Source organism: Helicoverpa zea, chromosome 25, assembly GCF_022581195.2.
Source record: "Helicoverpa zea isolate HzStark_Cry1AcR chromosome 25, ilHelZeax1.1, whole genome shotgun sequence".
NCBI lineage: Eukaryota > Metazoa > Arthropoda > Insecta > Lepidoptera > Noctuidae > Helicoverpa > Helicoverpa zea.
The window spans coordinates 7,360,666-7,381,707 of NC_061476.1; the positions used below are offsets into that span (position 1 = coordinate 7,360,666).

General features: G+C 37.0%; 1 protein-coding gene across 1 annotated transcript; it reads right to left on the reverse strand.

The window, feature by feature from the left end:
• Positions 1 to 632: 632 nt before the first annotated feature.
• On the reverse strand, positions 633 to 19,506 carry LOC124642631 (lysine-specific demethylase RSBN1L-like). Its single transcript, XM_047181146.1, has 12 exons — positions 19,101 to 19,506; positions 15,124 to 15,826; positions 11,926 to 12,108; positions 11,349 to 11,466; positions 10,542 to 10,730; positions 9,963 to 10,103; positions 9,216 to 9,352; positions 8,221 to 8,360; positions 7,459 to 7,609; positions 6,787 to 6,926; positions 6,173 to 6,277; positions 633 to 5,409 (listed from the first exon to the last, which is right to left on the reverse strand). Exons 1-12 carry the CDS (start codon positions 19,312 to 19,314, stop codon positions 4,373 to 4,375), a joined length of 3,258 nt encoding a protein of 1,085 aa, XP_047037102.1. The 5' UTR covers positions 19,315 to 19,506; the 3' UTR covers positions 633 to 4,372.
• Between the last annotated feature and the right edge of the window lie 1,536 nt (positions 19,507 to 21,042).

A 21,042-nucleotide genomic window follows, 5' to 3' on the forward strand; every position in this document is an offset into this window, starting at 1 on the left:
TTACGTTTTGTCTGTAGTTTTCATAATCTTTTTTTATAGATTTATTTGTTGTTAACAATCTGCTAAGTTCTGATTTCATTTCCGTGTTTTTTCTTTTGGTATTATAAGTTCTGAGCGTCTCTTAATAAGTAATTCTGTTTCCTTGCTGAATTTTTTGTGTGTTTTGATTTCCGTTGCTTTTCGTGTTTTTAGGCTATCAAGTATTATGATTTCTATTTGGTTGTAGTAAGTCTGTAAGTTGTTCGCTTTGTTTAGGTCATCTAAAGATTCCAAATGATCTGTAAGGTTTTTCAAATAGCAGTCGATTTCATCGCTGCTTTTGGGGTTGCTTGCCTTGTGTTTGAAGGTTTTCCTGGTCGCTTTTGGTTGTCTTGCGATAAGGGTAGTCCTAACAAGCCTATGGTCAGACGGAAATTTTAAATTGTTGATAACTTCAACATTTGTTACCATTTTTGGAGTATTTGTCAGTACAAAATCGATTTCGTTTGAAGTTTTTTTGTCCGGAGATAACCAAGTCCATTTTCTATTGCCTTTCTTTTTGAAAAAGGTATTCATTATCGCCAAGTTGTATTCGGAAGCGTATTCTATTAGCGTAATGGGTGTTATAAACACAGGAAAATAAAACGACAAAATCTATTTATAGTCTAATTATTATTTTCAAAAAAATATAGGGAACGTGAAACAATAAATTAACCACCTAAACATAAATATGTTAAATATTTATCAATCACATTAGCGTCTGTGGTCAGACTTGAGACATTCAAAGCCAGTCATTAGATGCCAGAAAACAGATTCGACAGTTTACAAAACGGCTAGACAAATAACCGTATTTACATCAACGCCATCTAGCGTGGCAAATAGTAAGTTGCAATTGACATCAAGTATTGATGTTATAATCTATAAGGCAAGATTGTCATACTCTTTCATACGATTTAATTAGCCGTGACTCTCATCTGACGAACATTTGACTCAAAAATATTTACCCTCATTCACTTTACTATAGAAATTAACACAACTTGATGTGTTAAAAGAAACTCTTAAGTAATAATTAAAAAAAAAAAAAACAATTTCAGAGACAACTCTGATCACTCAAAGGCATCAAATTACTTGTAGTTATTGTAAAATTTTATTACAATAAGAATTACAACACTTGAATATGTCTTTTGGATTAGCAGCCCTTTGAGTTTTCATACCTCTTGTCTTGATTATGTCTACTTATGGAAAATATACATTTAAAAGTACAATTTATTATGAAAAAGATTCCAAAATTAATAGCTTACAATTCTTCCATGTCCCCCAAAAAGATTCTCATTATGCAGGAAGTCAATTAATTGACTTTTCTTAATAATAAAAAGAGTAAATTTTCCATAAGTAAACTTAGACATAAAAGAATCCGTAACACTTAACCTATGCAGTATAAAATATACAAAATGTACATTCGATCGCGAACAAGCTGGGCCAACTGAAATAAACAAAACTTTTCTTATTTTCTTTTCTTAATAAAAAAAAACCAACTATACGAAATAAAAGTTTGCGCAAAATATAATGTAAGTCCTTTGATATCTGACGTGGTATTTACATCGTTTCTTATTTTCCAATTTTAATTGGTAAAACTTCGTTCTGGATTCAGAAAGTTTACTAACCACAATATTTAATGAATAATATTTAAAGCTTACAGACGTTCTTATGTTTAAAAAAACTACCCGCATGCTGAAAAGGATCCGAAACGTAGGGATTTAATAATATTAATGTAACCGCAATAAATTCCGTAAAAGTAGTTTTATTTAAAATGTCTAATATTTGCGTATGTACAAGTTTTCACTTCAGGAACTTGATTTCATATCCGATCTTATGATTGTAAGCTAAAGAGAAAATTTCCGATCGCTAGTTACATGTTGTCGGTCCAAAACAACAGTGCCTACAATAGTGTTTAGTAAACTTTCTGAATAATAATAATTTTGATTCATTTCAAAACAGACTTGCAATCGGAATAACCTATTCAGAACAAAAATACGCGGGAGAATCCAACGCCATCTTGAATTACACTTTTTATAAATAACGATAGGTGTCGCTTTCACAAAATAAGCAAAATCGGGTCATAAGTCACATATAAGTTTGTTAGCTCTCCTAACTTAGGATAAGCCTGCTAAGTTCGTCTAGAATTCGCTATAAACATTAATAATACTGTCATCATCTAAGTAACAGACAATTAGGGCATTTTACGGACAAGTCACTATTTTTGTTGCTGTATTTTTTCGGGTTGGAGGTGCGAACTAAGGTAAACTACATATTTTAATGAAAAATAGTTATCAACTTTAGGCTTTGAGTAATTATTATGAAAATTTGTCGTAAATGTAGTTTCTCTTTAGTGAAAAATGCGTCAAAACCAAAGCCTCAAGACCTTTTTTGTAATGCATATTAGTCAACAGATTTTGAGCAGCATATAAAGCCTGAAATTGGTTTGCAAAATACATTACTTAGTCCGCACCACATAGAAAGATATATATCTTATTTATTATGTTATTGTAACGTTCATATAATAAAATAAGAAGCTATGGAGGCGAAAATACTTTAATAACGAAATCTCAACACTATGTCATTTAAAATTGTAAACTGGACTTTGTTAAATTGATGTGACCACCTCATTTTTATTCAGGGCAAAATCGGGACTTTTTGACATGAAAAAAAAAAATCGGACATATTATTTAATCCCGGGAAAAATTTGAAATCTGGCTTTTTTATGGAAATTTATTTTTTCTAATCGTTTAAACGAAATTTACTTGTAATAAATCAATACGGTCGAAAAATATCGAAGTTTAGTGGTCACATAATGAAACATACCAAAATAGAATTCATTCAGTTATTTGAGAAATAACCTCAAATATAATGTCTACCACCAAATTGTTTCATGCCCCTGCGATATGCGATACTGAGTAGATTTTTCATATATTTATTTTAAATAACACTTCTTGGCAGCTGGGTAAATAGGTATACGTATTCAAATGATCTCCGTAATTGAATGCTACCCTTGCAGTAGACTTATTTATCTTTTTATGACCTCATTCATCAGGTCATTTAAAATAGAAATTTCGCCTACCATTGTAAAAATAACGTTTTTAATATGTGTCAGAATACCACATACCGCAGTGCAATAATTTTTTGGTGTCAGACAGTTTAGTCTATCAGAATAATAATATATAATTTACTTCTCTAGTGCAATTTTTAGAAATATGTGTGAATAAATTTATATTTACTTAGAACTTTAAATTAATTTAATTTATTAATATTATTCTTTCATTTACGTTTTCGTTTAAAACTATCTCGAATCACATACGCGACGCAGTTTTAGATTTTTTGGAAATTAAACTTTGGCAGGTATATTTACAAATTCTTTATTTTTTAAATATAAATAATGATTTCCCTTGAAAATCAAAAGAAAGTTTATTTTCGAAATATTTTTTCACTGGGAATGATTGGATTATATCACTAGAAGTAACTGAGATAATTAAATGCTAAGATTGTAGTCAGAAATTAAAATATATGTGGCAGTTTTGAATGGAATAGTAAAAAAAAAAACAGTCAGATACTTTCCACGGCAATACTATGTAGTTATTAGTATATTTTGAAATGTATAACTTAAGGATTTGATTACTGAAGGGTGTATTTACGAAATTTTCGCAGACAACATAACTGTATTATTGAGACGGCAATTCCAAAATAAGTTCGTAATAAAAAAAAAAAAACGGGATATAATAAATCTAAAACTGCGCATGCATTCTTTAACCGACTCTGCTTAGCCTCTAAGAGGCATCTTAAAACATTATATTTACATTGTAACCTAGCGCTAAAAGTTTGGTGTTTTTTCATGAAGGACTCAGAACTATTGTTTTTTTCTTTTGACAAGAGTTTTTTCTAGAAATTTCTAATATATTGAAGTGCAAGTCAGTGATTTGTGTCGCAATCTCATGTTGTTTGGCCCCTTCAAATATATGTTTCATGTGACAAGATTCCAGAGTTGTTAATAAGTATAAAACGCCAACTTGTATTTTGTACTTGAAAATCAAATTCAAAATTCTTTGACTACCTAACTTGTCAAGAGACAGCATCAATAGGCATCGAGGCATTTTATAATATTACCAATACCCGGTAAAAGTTTTGACGCAACAAAATAACAACTACATTATACGATAGTTTACAATAAATTAATCAATAATTTCTATCGAATCTTGATCAATCACACTAATTAGACATAAAAAATAGATGAGATCTCCGAACCAATTCATAAAAGATCAAGATCGTTTAAAAGCAACTTATGTACTTTTTATTCATAATCCTTCAGGAAATCACACAACCACTCTAAACTATAGTTTTTCTAATCCGGTGGTCTCTGTACCACATCTACTGGTAACTTCCCAACGTCAACGGCCATCTTGTCTGACTTATCTCTACTGTTGTCAGACCTATCTCTGTGTTTGTCATTCCTTCTATCGTCAGAACTCCTGTGTTCCTTTTTATGGTCTCTCGGCCGGTCTGACTTGTGGTGAGATGATTTGTGCCGTGATGATGACGAATGACGGCGGTGATGGTCAGTCGATGATCTATCCTTGTCAGATCTGTCATGCCTTGTCTCTGACTTCTCTGACCGGTCTGAGCGATGTTTATCAGAATCCTTATGCCTGTGGTTCTTGTCGAATTTCTCTGTCCTGTCAGACTTTGTTTCCACTTTGTCGGATTTTTGGTCGGCTTTGTCACATTTCGGGTCTGTTTTTTCAGTTTTTACTTCTGTTTTCTCTGGTTTCTGTTCTGACATTCTGTCAGACCTGTCATGCCTCATGTCGGGATTGTCATACTTGAGCTCTGTTTTTTCAAACTTCTGTTCGTATTTATCAGATTTGTATTCCGATTTGTCAGACTTGGGTGGATCCATTTTGTCAGACTTGTCTGTCCTGTCAGGTTTAGGCTCTACTTTGTCAGACTTAGAATCATTTTTATCTTTGACCTCTATTTTCTCAGACTTGACATCAACTTTTTCTGGTGTTTTCGGAACAGTCTTTTCTGGTTTAATTTCATTTTTCTCAACCCTGGCTTCTGATTTATCGTACCTGGATTCTGACTTATCAGACTTTGGTTCTGTCTTTTCAGACTTAGCTTCTGACCTGTCAGATTTGGCTTCTTGTTTATCGGACTTGGAATCTAGTTTGTCAGATTTTATTTCGGTTTTGTCTGATTTTGATTCTGATTTGTCAGACTTGTCTGTCTTCTTATCAGTAGGTTTGACTGGTGTTTCTACACTCTTCCTGCTTTGCGATACTTTGAGAGGAGTCTTCTGGTTCAATTTCTGGTGGAACTTGGCGCTGAGTGCTCGCATCTCTATCACGCCAGCCTTGTGTTTTGCTGATTTCTTAGGCTCTGTAATAATAAATAGTCGATTTAAAAATATTGAATTAAAATTGCTTTTGTTTTGAGGTAGGTATGAATGTTGATCATCTCAGTAACGGGACTTAGGAAGTGATGACGAGGATTTTTCTATGATCATAATTTCGATAGGCGAGTGCATAGGGAAGTACAGAAGCTAGTACATAAGGCGACTACATAAGGCAATTATTTAAGGGACTGCATAAGGCTAGTATATCATCCTCCGAGCCTTTTTCCCAATCATGTTGGGGTCGGCTTCCAGTCTAACCGGATTCAGCTGAGTACCAGTGCTTTACAAGAAGCGACTGCCTATCTGACCTCCTCAACCCAGTTGCCCGGGCAACCTGATACCCCAGGTTAGACTGGTGTCAGACTTACTGGCTTCTGACTACCCGTAACGACTGCCAAGGATGTTCAATGACTGCCGGGACCTACAGTTTAACGTGCCATCCGAAACACAGCCAATGATGTCTAAGATCTACTTAGAAAGTACATACAAACTTAGAAAAGTTGCATTGGTACTTGCTAGACCTGGGATCGAACCCGCGCCCTCATACTTGAGAGGTTGGTCCTTTACCCACTAGGCCACCACGACTTCATAAGGCTAGTATATAAGGGAGTTTAAAATGTGAGTACATGAGACCCACTTTTTGGAACCGTGCAACTAGTTTGACGTTTTAAAAGAGCTTTTATAAAAAAATTGTGAGTTATGGGAATACATAAAGCTAGTGATAATAAGTAAGTATGGTAATCTCACCAGTAGTGTGGTTGATGGTAACAGGTATGGGGTCGGCGGGACGCTCGTCGGCCGGGGACGACGCTTCCGAGGTCGGGTAGTATTGCTTCAGGCGTAAATGCCACGCTGTACAAAAATATATGATTATTATTATGAAAGTTATCATCGACATCGATTACTAGCGAAAATTAAAGGAAGTGACTATGTAGTAAATTAATTTCAATTCATAACAGACGCATGAGGAAAGTTTATAGAAATAAACTAGAAATGCCGAGACCAAAGGTTTAGTTATCACTTTATTACAGTTGTTTTATATCACGAAACTACACAACTACAAGCTAATTGTTATTGTCGTGTAAGCTTGGGAGCTCTCAGTAGTGGCCAAGTCATAAATTGTTTGTGTACACAATACTCAATGCTATATTAACATTCCATATGTTATACAGATGGTACATTTTACATTCTAGAATCAATATGGAACCTATAGGGCACAGCTTTAAGTTAGAGAGTTTAGCAGAAGCCTATTACATACGATGCACCCGCTTTCTAATTGCTTCTGATTTCTTTTATGTGACATTACAATATCTACAATTATGTGAAAACGAATGCGGTTTTTATACAGGCGAGGAACTCACCAACTGAAGTAACAGCGGAAACCGTCCTGAACTGATGTATAATATTCCTGGGCAGGAAGTAGATGTCGTCGGAGCACAGCGGCAGGCGCGAGTACCGCACACCCTCGCGGCGCAGCTGGTTCAGTTTAGCTTCTTCTAGCCTGATGAGTCAGAAAGGGTTAGTAAATAATATATCCTTCATTCTCAATTTTTTCGCTTCGAGTATCTCAATAACATACCAATTACATATTGATTGGTTCACCCATTTTATTACTAAAGAAAAAACTATATTTCGCTTTAGAAATATTAGTTGGGATATAAAAAAAAATTAAAATACAAATTCGGTATATGAAATGTTTTTTAAGTAATTTATTTTTTCGTAAATAATCATAAAATTTGTATTATTTTTATCGTGAACATCTTTAGTTATACATAGTAACACTTTACTTATATTATAAACGAGAAAGTATGTACATATGTTTGTTCCTCTTCTTTACATAAAGAATAACATAATAGACTATTTTTTATCCAGGAAAGAGAAGTATTTTCCTCGAGATATGGGTGAAACCGCTTGCAGAAGCTAGCGGGACTACACTTACATATTTTTTTATAGATTGTTAACTATAGGTTGTCTACTCTTTAAATTACGTAAGCTACAGGCCAAAAAAAAGTGATTTAATATTCCTCACTCACCAAGTAACACACTGCGAAATCGGCGGTTCATACAGATCCAGTTGCAGCAGCTGCACGAGCTTGTTGAAGTCAGCCGCGTGGAAGGCCACCACGTCCTTCGTGATGCGGCCGCGGTCCGACTCGTCGCCGCAGTGGATCGCTTTTAGTACTCCTGGGGAGAAAATGGTTTTGGGGTTAGAAACATAATACCTTTACCTTTTACCGGCCGATTTTGCGCAAACTTCACATAAACCATCTACTAAATAGTCGGAACAAAGCTTCAACATTTGGTTTGGATAGAGGAGCCCGTTCTTGAGTTATAAAATTACAACGAAAAGTGACATTCTTTTTTTTTTAATTTTTCATATTAAAAGGGGACTTTCCATATTAGAGAAACTCGTGGCTAAATAATAGCTGCGAGAAGCGGTCGATCAGTGTATGGATGACTATTTGGTCATGACGACTTCCACCGTGTTTCAGAAGGCACTATAAATTATTGGAACCCGGTTGTTATACAAACTTCTTTGGCAGTCAGAAACACTGACACCCATTTACCATTTACCAAAGGCTGCCCATAATTGGGTTGTGGAGGTTAAGTATGCAGTAACTGTAAAATACTAGTTCTCCTGCATCCAGTCAGACTGGAAGCCGACCCCAACATAGTTGGCAAGCGGCTAGGCACACGATTTTGAATTTTCTGCTACCTACCAGTCGAAGCATTTACCTCAATGAACTTATACAATATTACCGGCTATATATCTGTCCTGTGCACAGTACACTCACCGACAGCAGCAGTAGTGATCCTGTCGAGGCCGTGTCCGACGTGGTCGGCATGAGCTCTGGTGCGGTCCTCGAACAGGAACTCCCGCGCCTCGCTCCAGCGCGGCAGGTATTGCAGGTTGCGGAGTTCGTTGATGCCGGTCCTGTAAAATAATAATATTAAAAACTTCATTTAATTCACCGGACACACCCCAGCGAGGCCAAGGTCTGCCGGGGCTGCGGGATTGTTCGAAAGAGTTACCGCAGTCCTGGTACATAAAAGGCCTATGATGGAACACGACCGTTTTTAGTCAGTAAGAGTCTGACACTTCCTCACTGCTGGAGGGGTCATTTGGTCACCAAACACATAGCGGTCAAACTGACACCCCTATTTATGAGCGAATAAAAATTACCTTGCAAAACTACTTCAGAAAACTTTGTAATTACTCATTTTGTGTTCAGTTTTGAATTATGTTATCCATGTAATCTTAATCATGGTACAACATAAAGGGCCGATTTTACAATCATCAGTTGACTTCTATATGGTGAATAAATATAGCGATTTGACATATTATTTGACCTGTTTTGTATAACTGGGGAGTTTGTTGCGTCACTTCTTCCCAGCAAAAACACATAGGAAGTGGTGAAGGGTGCGCGTTTTAGGGGCTGTCTTTTGTTTTTGACGTTCGAAAAGTGCTAATCTACCAGTCTAATTTGAATGAACGTTTTTGAGTTTGAGTGTATTATGCACAAACACATTATGTTTGATAGATTTTGCTATATATTTGCTAAATGTCATCTGGAGATTGAAAAATCTGCCCTAAGGTAAAAACATTACTTTGACAATGAGCAGTGTGACGGTGAATTGCACGATTTTAGTATAACGATAACCGAACCATGTTCAGTTGTCAAATTGCCAATTTGTCCAATGGGCGGAAAGTATACGGCTGGTTATAGTTTGGTTATCGTTATAGTTAAATGGTGCAACTCACCCTAAGCAAATAACAGTAGAATCTTACCTCCTCTTCTTAATAGGGCTCTTGCCGAGCTCAGCAGTGGGTACCAGCTGCTCCCCGGGCCGGATCCACAGGATGGGCCCGTCGTTGGACTCCTGGGGCTCCATGTCCACCGCTGACATAGGACCCCATGGCATTGTCTGTATATAGTAATGATAAAATTAAATATAAAAAAAAAACATTTCAATAATATAGCTTATTGACAAATAGTGCGCTAAAAACCGCATCAAAATCGGTTCAGCCAAAAGTGAGATAATAAGGCACATATATTTAACCAGGTCTTCGAAGTCGGATAAAAATAATAAAAACGCAATATTTTCGTTTCGGAAACAATCACTTAATTCTTCAGTCAAAACAAATCGGTGTTTAAATTTATTGTTTTATTTATTTTGCCTCTAAACCAATAAACAATGACTTTTCTAAATCGGCTTATACGTTAGGAATCACAATTTTTAGAATGGGCAATAAATAGTATTTATTCCAAATTCACTATATTTTTTGCCACTTCTCCTATGAAGACATGCCTTGATAGCTACTTATGCTCAAGATAATGACTCTTAGCTCTTACTATTCTAAAACCCATACATACTCTCGTCAAGTTGAATTTCCTCTCACTCTCTGTCCAATACAGTCAAAAATACAATATTTAAAAACTTCGCTATTAGAATACCCTAGTATAGACTTTCAAGTTTTATGTTTTGAGTAAAAACTATTACTTTTCTTCCATCAACCAAGACTTGTGATACTTACCATGTTAAGAAACGGACAGGCGCCCAGCATGTCCAGCATATCAGGGAAGTATCCGCCCACCTCCTCATGCACCGTGCCCACCAGGGATATCTGGTGCAGTGGGCCGCTGCGGAAGGTGCCGGCTGCGTATGATTGTTGCACCTGGAAATAATGGGGATATATTAGTATTTGAGAGGATTGAGTGTAGTTTGGTTTATTTTTACATAAAAGAAAAGTAATATTTAAAACTGCAACTTCCTTAACAGCAAGCTGTTTCCCGCGGTTTCACTCGAATCCCATGACATATAATAATTAGCGCTATCAGGTAAAATACACTTTGTTCACCATATCTTTAAAACTTTTATATTACTGAAACTTCTTTCATGTTGTAGTGAATTCGAAATAAAACGAGAGGACATCCATCCAGTCCTGTGTGCATTGCCAAGGAATACTATAGATTAAAATTTACCAGTTTATCACCTGGGAAAACTGAACAATGGTAAAATGAGAGGGGTGTGACATGACGGCATATGAAACCGTCAAACATAAATATCATAAATTCCCGTCATGACTATTAAAAATAACATTGTAAAGCCTTACCTGCTGATAATACCGGCTAACAGTAGTGGTCTCGATGTCAGACGCTCTGGCCAGGACTCCGGCCTTCACAGTGAGGTTCGGATGTGTGTCAGACAGGTACTGCAGAAGGCAGGGGAAGCGGGCAGCGGCGCCGCGGACCACGCCGCATACGAAGTGTGCCCAGCCATCGCTGTCTTCTGAGAATACCAGCTATTGGAGGAAATATGTAATATTATTAGTTTATTATTAACTTTTGTTACACCACCAGCAATGCATATAAAAATACATCACAGGATACACAATATCATATCTGGTATGCAATCCCTTTATAATAGCACACGGCTTATTATTGGGTAATACATATACAAAAGTATATTAGCGATCGAATATCGAGTATTTTTCTCTCTTTCAAGCATCACAAATGAATGATAAAATTTGGTTTAGAGTAACTTTTTAAGTTCTTATCTGATGCTGAAAGCGGTAAAAAGGTAACTTCCATTTCGAACGCGAATGAATATATAAAGTAATATATAATATAAAATTGCAAGTTTAACCGTCTAAAACAGAAGGATACAACTCATACGCATTTTTTTATTTAATATTAAGGCACATCAAAATCATAAACACAAAAATTAATAAGTAATTAATAATACACGAAACAGAGACATATACAGCGTTACTACAAAAACCTAAACATCTGTTTAACACTTGTCTAAAAAAAGTGTGGCTGAAAACGGACCTTATTTCGACATCATCTGTCATTTTTTTAGACAAGTTTTTGTGGTACGACGAATAGGTTTTTGTGTTAGGATATTTTATGTTGTATACCTTAAGAAACTCCTTAGCGAGCGCCTCCTGCTGCGTGGCGCTGAGCATGTCGACGTCGCGCTGCTGCAGGTACAGCACGCGGGCGCCGCCGTTCGGGTGCGTCTCCACGCGCATCAGTCTGGTGAAAACAACATTTCTTAAGCTTTAAGCAACATAAAATTACAACGACGGACTTAATGCCATAGGCACTCCCTCCAACCTTAGGGTGATGCAGAGATAATATAATAAGTGCAATCAGGTGTCATTAGTCAATAAGACAATTGTTAGGTGAAATATTTGTAAAGATAAAAAACAATCTTTGTAAGATTGTTTAAGATCATCAACTTTGACAATATTTGATATGTTATCCTCAAAATACAGGCCCTCCGTCACTTTCAAGTGCGTTATTTAAATATGCAAGCGATAATATAATATGAGACCGACAATCGGCTGGGACACCAATTTATTTTTATAGAGGAGAAGGAGGATGAGGAGGAGGAGAAGGAGGAGGAGGAGAAGGAGGAGGAGGAGAAGGAGAAGGAGAAGGAGGAGAGGGTGGACGAGGAGGAGGAGGATGATAAGATTAGAGACACATTACCTATGATACTTGAGCTCCTTGACCGTCGGGTTATCAGCGAGCGGTCCCCAGCTATCACTGGGCAGGGGTGCTCCGGCGCGGTCGCGGCGACACTGCACTCCTATGGAGCAGCGCTTGACGCGGGCACGGCGCCGGCAGTGGTGGCAGGACGATGATGATGATGATGAGTGTCTGTGTGAGGATCTGAGGAAGAAAAGGTGTTATTAAAGTTATGGCCAGTTTCACCGGTTTCTGGTAACTAACTGGTAACTGGTAACTTTTGGCAGGAAATGTTTTTTGAAGTACCTATAAACTTTTTGTGGCAACTATTTCTTACTTACACAGGAAGGCCTTAAAAACCTGTGGTCTCACAAGTCAAGAAGATCGTGACAAATACGCAGAGCTCAGTAAGAAAATCCAAATGCAATGCCGTCGTGATAAAAATAACTTCATCTCCCAGATTTGTCAAGAAATAGAAGGTCATGCGTTAAAGGTGCAAAGCTCCGATCTCTTCAAGAAGGTAAAGCTGCTAACTAATCAATTCAAAGCAAAGTCATGGGTGATAGAAGACGAAAATGGCGTACCGCTTCAAGATCTCGACGCAGTCACGAATCGTTGGAGAGAGTACTGTGTACAACTATACAGCAATCCCAGTAACGAGCAGATTCCGGCCCAGATCGAATCCAATAGTTCATGGAACAATTTGGACCTAGAACCTTCAATAATGCGATCAGAGGTGTTAGCTGCACTTGAAATTGTTGAGGATTTCATCTATCTCGGCGCAAGCATCAGCAACACTGGACAGTGTGAGAGTGAAATCAGAAGACGCATAGGCATGGCCAAAAATGCAATGTCTCAGCTGCAAGGCGTATGGAGAGATCGTAACTAGGGCTTTCAAATACCGGATTTTTTCAATACCGGTATCAATACCGGTATTAGAAATTTCAATACCGTGATCACGTGATCACGGTATTGTCGGTCATGCAAATATTGCAATACTCCAGATAGCTCGTTTATGCGTCTTCGAAGTGCTTTTGCAAGATTTTGGCTTAAGTCATTAGGTTGACCATCTAACTTCGTCAACATAAATTTTAGCGCAATATCCGCTTTTAGTAAATTGGCATCCCGTTTACAAATTTCTAATACAGTTACTTTGACTATAGAAAGGCTGTTGTAAATATTTTTTAATATTGTCAAATCGAATTCGTCTAAGTCGAAATCGGAGTTTAATTTTAGATCGATTAAAACTTTTAAAACACAATCCTTTAGTTTCAAAAAGCGTTCAATCATAGCCCCGACACTATGACTAAAAATGAGATTGACTTCATCATGACGAACAAGAAGCACATAGTCTGAGACGTCTCCGTGATCAATAGGTTTAATACCGACTAAGAGACTTGTCCGAGGCTCTCTGAATATCAACTTCAAGGCCGAACTTTCCGTCTGATGAAGGCCAGGCTCCGACCAACACTGCTCCGAACCATTTCAGGATCTGAAACGTTCCAGTCAAATTTGGAAAACTGATTTGCCGCCGTGGAGACCACAACAGACGTTAACCAGAACCACAAATATATGTTTCGGATCCTCCGGGAAGAAGGTTCGAGATTCTGTAACATGCAGCGTAAGGGCAAGAAATCAAAGCTTTCGGAAGAGACATTAGGGCTTATGAAGAAACGACGTGAAAACCCGCCTGTCACTTCGTTAGCTAAGCGGGCTCTAAACCAAGAGACCAAGAAGCACGTACGATGCGACCTCCGGTGCTCCAATACTCTTGACATTGAAAGAGCAATTGAGCTGAATCGGGGGTCAAAGGTGTTCGTACAATCTCTTGGAAGAAGCCACTTGACGAAGCTGACCACAACAAGTGGAGAAGTCATTTCTTCGGTGCCGGCAGTTCTTTCGGAAGTGGAAAACTTCTATGGCCGGTTATACGCATCGCATGCATCTCGACCTGATCCCGGAAATGAGGATTCTCCAGAGGCGTGGAGTAGGAGTGTTGTCCTCCTGTTCTTCAAAAAGGGAGACAAAACCCTGCTGAAGAACTATCGACCCATTTCCCTCCTAAGCCACGTATATAAGCTGTTCTCAAGAGTGATCACGAACCGACTTGCGCGAAGACTCGACGAATTCCAACCACCGGAGCAGGCTGGGATTCGGAGCGGATACGGCACCATAGATAACATCCACACAGTGCGGCAGATTATACGGAAGACCGAAAAGTATAATCAGCCCCTGTGTCTAGCATTTGTGGACTATGAGTAGGCCTTTGACTCGGTTGAAATCTGGTCTGTTCTGGAGTCTCTGCAGCGTTGCCAAGTAGATTGGCGGAAAAAGGCTCGGAGGATGATGATGACATCTTACGAGTACGTAGTTATTTATCTTATTTAATACTACTTCCTGCTACTTATTACAACTAACCACAATAATTAAAATTATAAAAAGATTGTAATACCGTAATCACGGTATTGGCTCGTCAATACCGGTATTGAAAGCCCTAATCGTAACATATCAAAAAAAACCAAAACTAAATTAGTCACCTCCTTGGTATTCTCCATCTTCAGCTACGCCGCTGAGACATGGACCTTAAAAAAGGCAGACCGAGCCCGTATTGATGCATTCGAGATGTGGTGCTGGAAGATGTTGCAAATTCCGTGGAATGCTTTTCGCACAAATGTATCAATCCTGCGTGAGCTCAACATCAAGACGAGACTGTCGACCATTTGTATGCGCAGGATACTGGAGTTTTTCGGACACATAGCCAGGAAGGAGGGCCACAACCTTGAACAGCTAATAGTCACCGGGAAGGTTGATGGCAAACGACCTAGGGGCCGCAGTCCAACAAGGTGGTCAGATCAGGTTCGCTCCGCTCTAGACACCCAACTACACAGCGCTCTGCATGATGCGAAGAACAGGTATAGATGGCGGGACACCGTCAGAGAGAAGTTAATCCTAAGAGGACTTCACGACCCTCAGCATTGAGGAATACGACGCAAGGAGGATTTCTTACTTATCAAACAGAGCATGACTGAATGCTACAAAAAAACTGATGAGGTGGCAAACCAGTATAAAAGAATAACAGTTTAATTAGACTAGAAAAGTATCTCTTTAAAATGTGCATATTAATAATATGTATTTTTAATTACAAATGATCAAAAAAATCAAAAAGGATCTTTGCTTAATTTTCTAGACTTCCTACTAAAGAAATGTAGACTATCTTACCTGTCCTTCTCTCGGTCTTTATCCTTCTCCCTATCTCTCTCCTTCTCCACCTTAACCCTGTCACTCTCCACTTTAACTTTCACATCACCAACAGTCTCAGTTTTCACACTCCTTATAGAAGGAAATATTTGAGGATTCACATTTTCCTGCTTAATCTTCAACGGCAGTTCCAAATTACCGTAGCAAGGCAACTCTCTCCTTGGATTAGACTGGAACCTTATAGCTTTCATAGATAGATTGAAATGGGTAGCCGGTCTTCTCAAACCAGAGGAACTTTCTAGAAGTACATTCTGCCGAGTCACTCTAGGGTACTTATACTTGCACATGGACCTCTGAAAGTGGGTGTTTATGATCCTCAGTTGGCGGGAAACTGATGAGAATATCTTCTTAGTGACGTCATCGTCAGCCATTTTATTTGTCATTTGCGTTTGCTTCCACCAAGCGTGGAGGCCTCCATACCAATCAGATTTGAAGGCATCTCGATTGATTTCAGCCAGTTCTATGTCTTCTCCAAGGTTTGTGCTGAAGAGGAGTGGGTTCTTCACTGGTGGAGACTTCTTCAGGACATTGAGTTTGAGTACAGCAGCGTTGTTGTACCCTCCGGAGTCGAAGACTGGCCATATCTTGCTTTGTTTTGATGGACGAGCGTTCTCTCCCCAGATGCATAGCTCCTTTGATGTCTCGCTGATCTTGCGCTTTTTGCCTGCAAAAGAAATGTTATAACTGAATAAAATTATGTTAAACACAGAACTAAATAATTACAACTTTTAATTTATGCAGATTCAATGAACCATTTGTGAATTTAGATTTCAAATCACATCAAGTCCACTTTTGACATGAAGTTAGCTTTTATTCTTATTTAAAAGGCAGGGGAAGAAAAGATACTAGAAAGAAAAGCATTAATCACCACGCTTGCTCAATGCGGGTTGGTGATTTCAGACTATATAGTCCAGGTTTCCTCAAGATGTTTTCCTTCGCCTTTTTATCAGACATTGGTGTCCAAGATATACTTAGAAAGTACATACAAACTTAGAAAAGTTGCATTGGTACTTGCCTGACCTGAAGCTTCTATTGATAATGGTAAAAAAGTATTCAAAGTTTGTTCAGAAGATCCATATTATAGATTTTGCAAATCAAAAGATCTTTAGCTTTTAAAGATCCAAATACTACTTTCTACCATCTCAAACTTCCTATTTTAAGTACAAATTGAAGTAAGACAATATCTATGTAAGTACTTAAAGTTTTTTGTCATAAAATAATGTTTAAATAAGTTGTCCTTAAAAATTTCCAAAAAGATTTGTCTGATAAGGTAATTTCCCAGAATAAATGGTATCTTCCTGGTATTATGCTGGAAACATCTGTAAACTCCAAAATGTTATAAGGGGGAAACCCAGGGTTTACTCATAAGTGCATACTCAATGAGTTACATTTTCTAATAATATGTTGTGATGAATCATTCATAGTTATTCCTGTTATTTTCAAAATCAGTGTCCATATTCAGTGATACCTATACCATTTCTACATTTTTTTAAATATTTGAAAAATAAATAAATATGATAATTTGGCACAATGTTATGTTCTACTTCAAAAGGTATATATATTTAGATTATTTCTTAACAGAACTTAGCTGTCCTAACTTATTCTAAAAAACTACCGTCTTCCTTATTTTTTTTTTTTTTAAATTATGACTCTTAAATCTGGGGACATCAATCAATTCATAGCTTTTATATTCAAAACATTTCCTGAAGGGTTGTTAATGACGGAATGAAAATTATTGCTAATTTAAACATGTGCACTAATTCATAATTCATTGAATTTAAATTTAATTATTGTTCATTGTTTCTGACAATTAATTCAATCATCAATATTATTTCAAATGTGATAACAATAAATATACTGAGTAATCAGTATTCTGTTAATAAAATTATTTAATTTCAATTTAATCCGGCAACATAAAACATATACATTTAATTATTCAATTCTAAAAAAATACATAAAATCATTGGCAATATGTAAAAAACAATTGGTCACTGACTAATACCAGCTGTCACCAGCAATTTTACTTGTGTTTTGTAGGAACTACTATGATAAATTCTATGGAGTTTCTTGCCGGTTCCTCTCCATAAGCCCCACTCTTTGGAACCATGCAACTAACTTGACGTTTCGAAAGTACTCTTATTGGTCTATTTGAAATTAAAAAAAATATGACTTTGACTGTGTAAAAGTAGCCTGTGGCCTTCCTCAATTAAGTGCACTATTTAACACTTAAAGTATTTTTCAAATCCGTCCAGAATTTTGGTTTGGAACAAGCTCACCAGCGTCATATTATCGTGGATACTTCCATCTTGGTTTTTTTTTGCCATATGCTATATTAAAAACATGTAATAATGATCACCTTGATATAATTATGTTTGTCTTGTCTAAGCTACCTCATAAAACTGCAACTCACATCTATCAGGCCTATAAGTAGCCGTATGGATTGTGTCCAAACAAGTCAACTGGATAGAAAAAATATTATGACTGATGTTATGATGTGGTTTGGCCATTTAAGTTGGCTGATAGGTATAATTATACATAGATGTATTATAGGCACCTTCACATTTTGCTATCTTCACAAAAAATTACACTAGAAATAATGTAGAAGTCTTAAGAAATTATAATAACAATTTGACAGTCCTAGAAAAAAATCCTGAAGATACAAATGTGATGTTAGATTTCAAATTGAAGTATGTCCAAAATGCTTTAATTCATAAAAAGTGGTTTTCTTTTCTGTTCGGGTAAGACTTTTTATTATCTGATTTTGAGGGTGGTGTGACTATCAAAAATCGGATTCTCTATCATCCTTTCTATCATTGTTTCTATGATTTTTTTTTATAGATTACGAGAAAAACGAATTTTTAATTTGGATTTAGGGGAAGAAAAGATACTTCCCCTGCCTTTTAAATAAGAATAAAAGCTAACTTCATGTATAATCTTAACTAACTTCATGTGTAATATTTTACCGAATTGAACCAAGTTGCTGTAGGTTTTAAGCAAAATAAGTTTAAAACACACTCCTTTTTTCAAATTGAACCAAGTCCATTTGACATGTTATATCAAAACGCAGCAAGTCGCACTGAGCCAATCAGAGCGACGTGATCGTTCAAAATGGCATCATATTTTGATTCAAACTGCACTAAGTCCAGTATTCTGTTAGATCAAATAAAGTTAAGTCCAAAGGACATGGTTCATTTTGACAAAATAAACCTGTGAAGCAGAAATGTTTGTTTGCTTGAGCTTGTTAATCTCAGGGACCAGGTCCGAATTCAAAAATTCTGGTCAGCGGGTTATCTCAGGGGTGGAGTCTTTCAGTGTTAGATATATGAAAACTCGGCAAAGACAAATTATCCTTCATATATTAGAGTATATCAAGAAGAACAGAGAATGTGCGAGTTAAATGTTATTAAAATATAAATCTTTGCTTAGATACTCTTCCAAACCAGTAATAACGCTAAATGACTTGCAATTTAGCAAGGAATCAATTTCGGAGAGAAAAAAAAGAAACTTCTGTATTTTGTTCCAATGTTCACCATCAATATCAACAACCTTAAGATTATTTATAGCAAATAATAGAGTATTTGCAATATACAGTTATAACAACTAATAGAAAGTACAGGTCTTGAACACAAGGTCACTTTATGATGCAAGTGCTTTGAAAATATAAAGAACCATGTCTATTTGGCCCATATATCGTGCAAAACAGCAAAATAACCATGGCGGCCAGGTGAAAAGATAGTAAAACCGTGTGGAAAGCATGTGTTGTGTTTATAAACACCTACGACCCCTGCAGCAATGATGTAATTCTCGTTATGTGAGGTTAACATCTTTCCCACCAAAATATTCCTGAAGATAATACCTTAGACTACTGCAGCGACCTAAATGGACACCCCAAAGCGAGGTGTACAAGATTAGTACGTACATATACAATGAATTAATACCTTTGGATTCTATACTTGATGTATGTTTGGGATCCGTTGACATACTTGTCCCGTATCCCTGTTGTGACAGTTTTTTACAGTCGTTCGCGGTACGACGGCGTTTAGCACCTTCGCCGGCATCTTCTAAGCTGCTGGAGTCACAGTAATCGTCAACGAAATCGCGATTTTCACTAACTTTTACGTGGGTAACTCTCGCTTCGTGCGACGACGCCATTGTCCGACAGCTATAGATGTAATCACGTTAAAATAACCACTGTTTTTCAATTAAACATCGACGGTACCGAACAGTATTATCTTAACAACACGTATAGCTTTTGGAATCACATATAATGATTGGAAACACATTGATTACGAATAAAAAACAACTTGCGACCCATTTCTAGCTACCTCGCACTTTTTTTTTTAATTTTTTGTGCAATAGAAATTCGTACATGAAATCTTGCAAAGACAAACGCTCTATACTGCCAAGTTGGATAATTAAAGCTTTAAAAATTCAAGTGACGATATTTCTATTTTTAATAAGCATGATTTAACTTACATTTTACGTAGCAAACTAAAAGCTATAAAATAAAATTATTAACACCCCAGAAATAATTTTTGATTTGAAGGTCGCAAGCGCCATCTATTATTGCGCATAGTAAACTTGATCACACCATGAGTCATGAAACTTTCACAAAATTTTGAGGTTAAACGTCTACACAATACGCCGCTAGATGGCGTTAGCCAACGTAGCGGTATAATGAGTCATAGAAAGAAACTATGAATCATTTTGCCATTGTTAAAGTTTTTAGCAACAGTAATCAATTTACCTGTTAAATATCAATTATATATCAGAAATATTATTGTTTTATTGTATTTGCAAGTGGCCTACCTGTTTAAATTTTATTTTTAGATCAAAATATCTATGACTATACTAACCGATAGAGTTAATAAAAGACACACTTTATGACATCAAAACTAAAACTATAGGTATGTACAGTTATCGGCACGGATATCGAGCCATGACCTTCACCTGCGCAGAAGCGATTTACTGCCTTATTGCCTTATGCGTACGGGTGCGCAAAGCGATCCCCACTCTTCCGCCGAGAGCCCAATATCCGTGCCGGTATCTGTACATATAGAAGGTAGCAGGTACCTACATACTTAACATAAGTGCCTTTTGATAGATAATTGGGTAGTACCCAGAAACAATTAGATACAAGGTATGACTTATCAAGGACAAACTGAGTTATAAACAGGTGCTTATTATATTCCCCTTCGTATGTTTATTTGTCATGCACTACTTACCTTCTTAAAATATTCTTACTATTTAGTACCCAAGTGGAAAGACTAAAAAGCTTTGTAAGCAACTTGGCACAGTGGTTAAAGCACCTCCTTACTGGTTCTTAGAATGAAGGTTTGGGTTTGATTACAAGATCTGGCAAGTATCTGCCAATGTATTTTTTTCTAAGCAAATTTACTTTTCTGAATCGGTAGGTAACTCTTGAATGTCAATGACTAACGGACTAGAAAAACTTCTTGAGAAAACCTGGATTAGTACCGTGGTGATTAACGCTCATTCCTTCTTTGTATGAGAAGATGTCTATGCTCTGCAGTGGGACAAAAAACTAAAGATGAGACGAGCCTAAAGTTTTTTTTGGGAATCATCCAAATCCGGTTGTGACTAAACAATTTTTCGAAGAATTTTCTTATGACCCATCACCCGGGGCGGGGTAATTTCGCAGACAATATTTACTGTAGGTATACCTAATGGGGTTGTGGGATTGTTCGCAACCGCGGCCCTGGTACATAAAGAGCTTAAGAAGGAACATGATGGGTTTTCGTCAGTGAGAGTCTGACACTCCCTAACGCTGCACCCACAGCGGGATTTCCCATAAAAAAAAACCGACATCCCTGTACTAACAATCCTAACATGGATCAATGGCCCGAAGGTACCTAGGTA

Coding starts and splice junctions, on each gene's coding strand:
- LOC124642631 (XM_047181146.1), bottom strand. CDS start 19,314: ATGGCGTCGTCGCACGAAGCGAGAGTTACCCACGTAAAAGTTAGTGAA. Junction 6,927..7,458: donor ATTTCGCAGTGTGTTACTTG/GTGAGTGAGGAA, acceptor CTGACTCATCAG/GCTAGAAGAAGCTAAACTGA. Junction 6,278..6,786: donor TTCCGCTGTTACTTCAGTTG/GTGAGTTCCTCG, acceptor ATTTTTGTACAG/CGTGGCATTTACGCCTGAAG.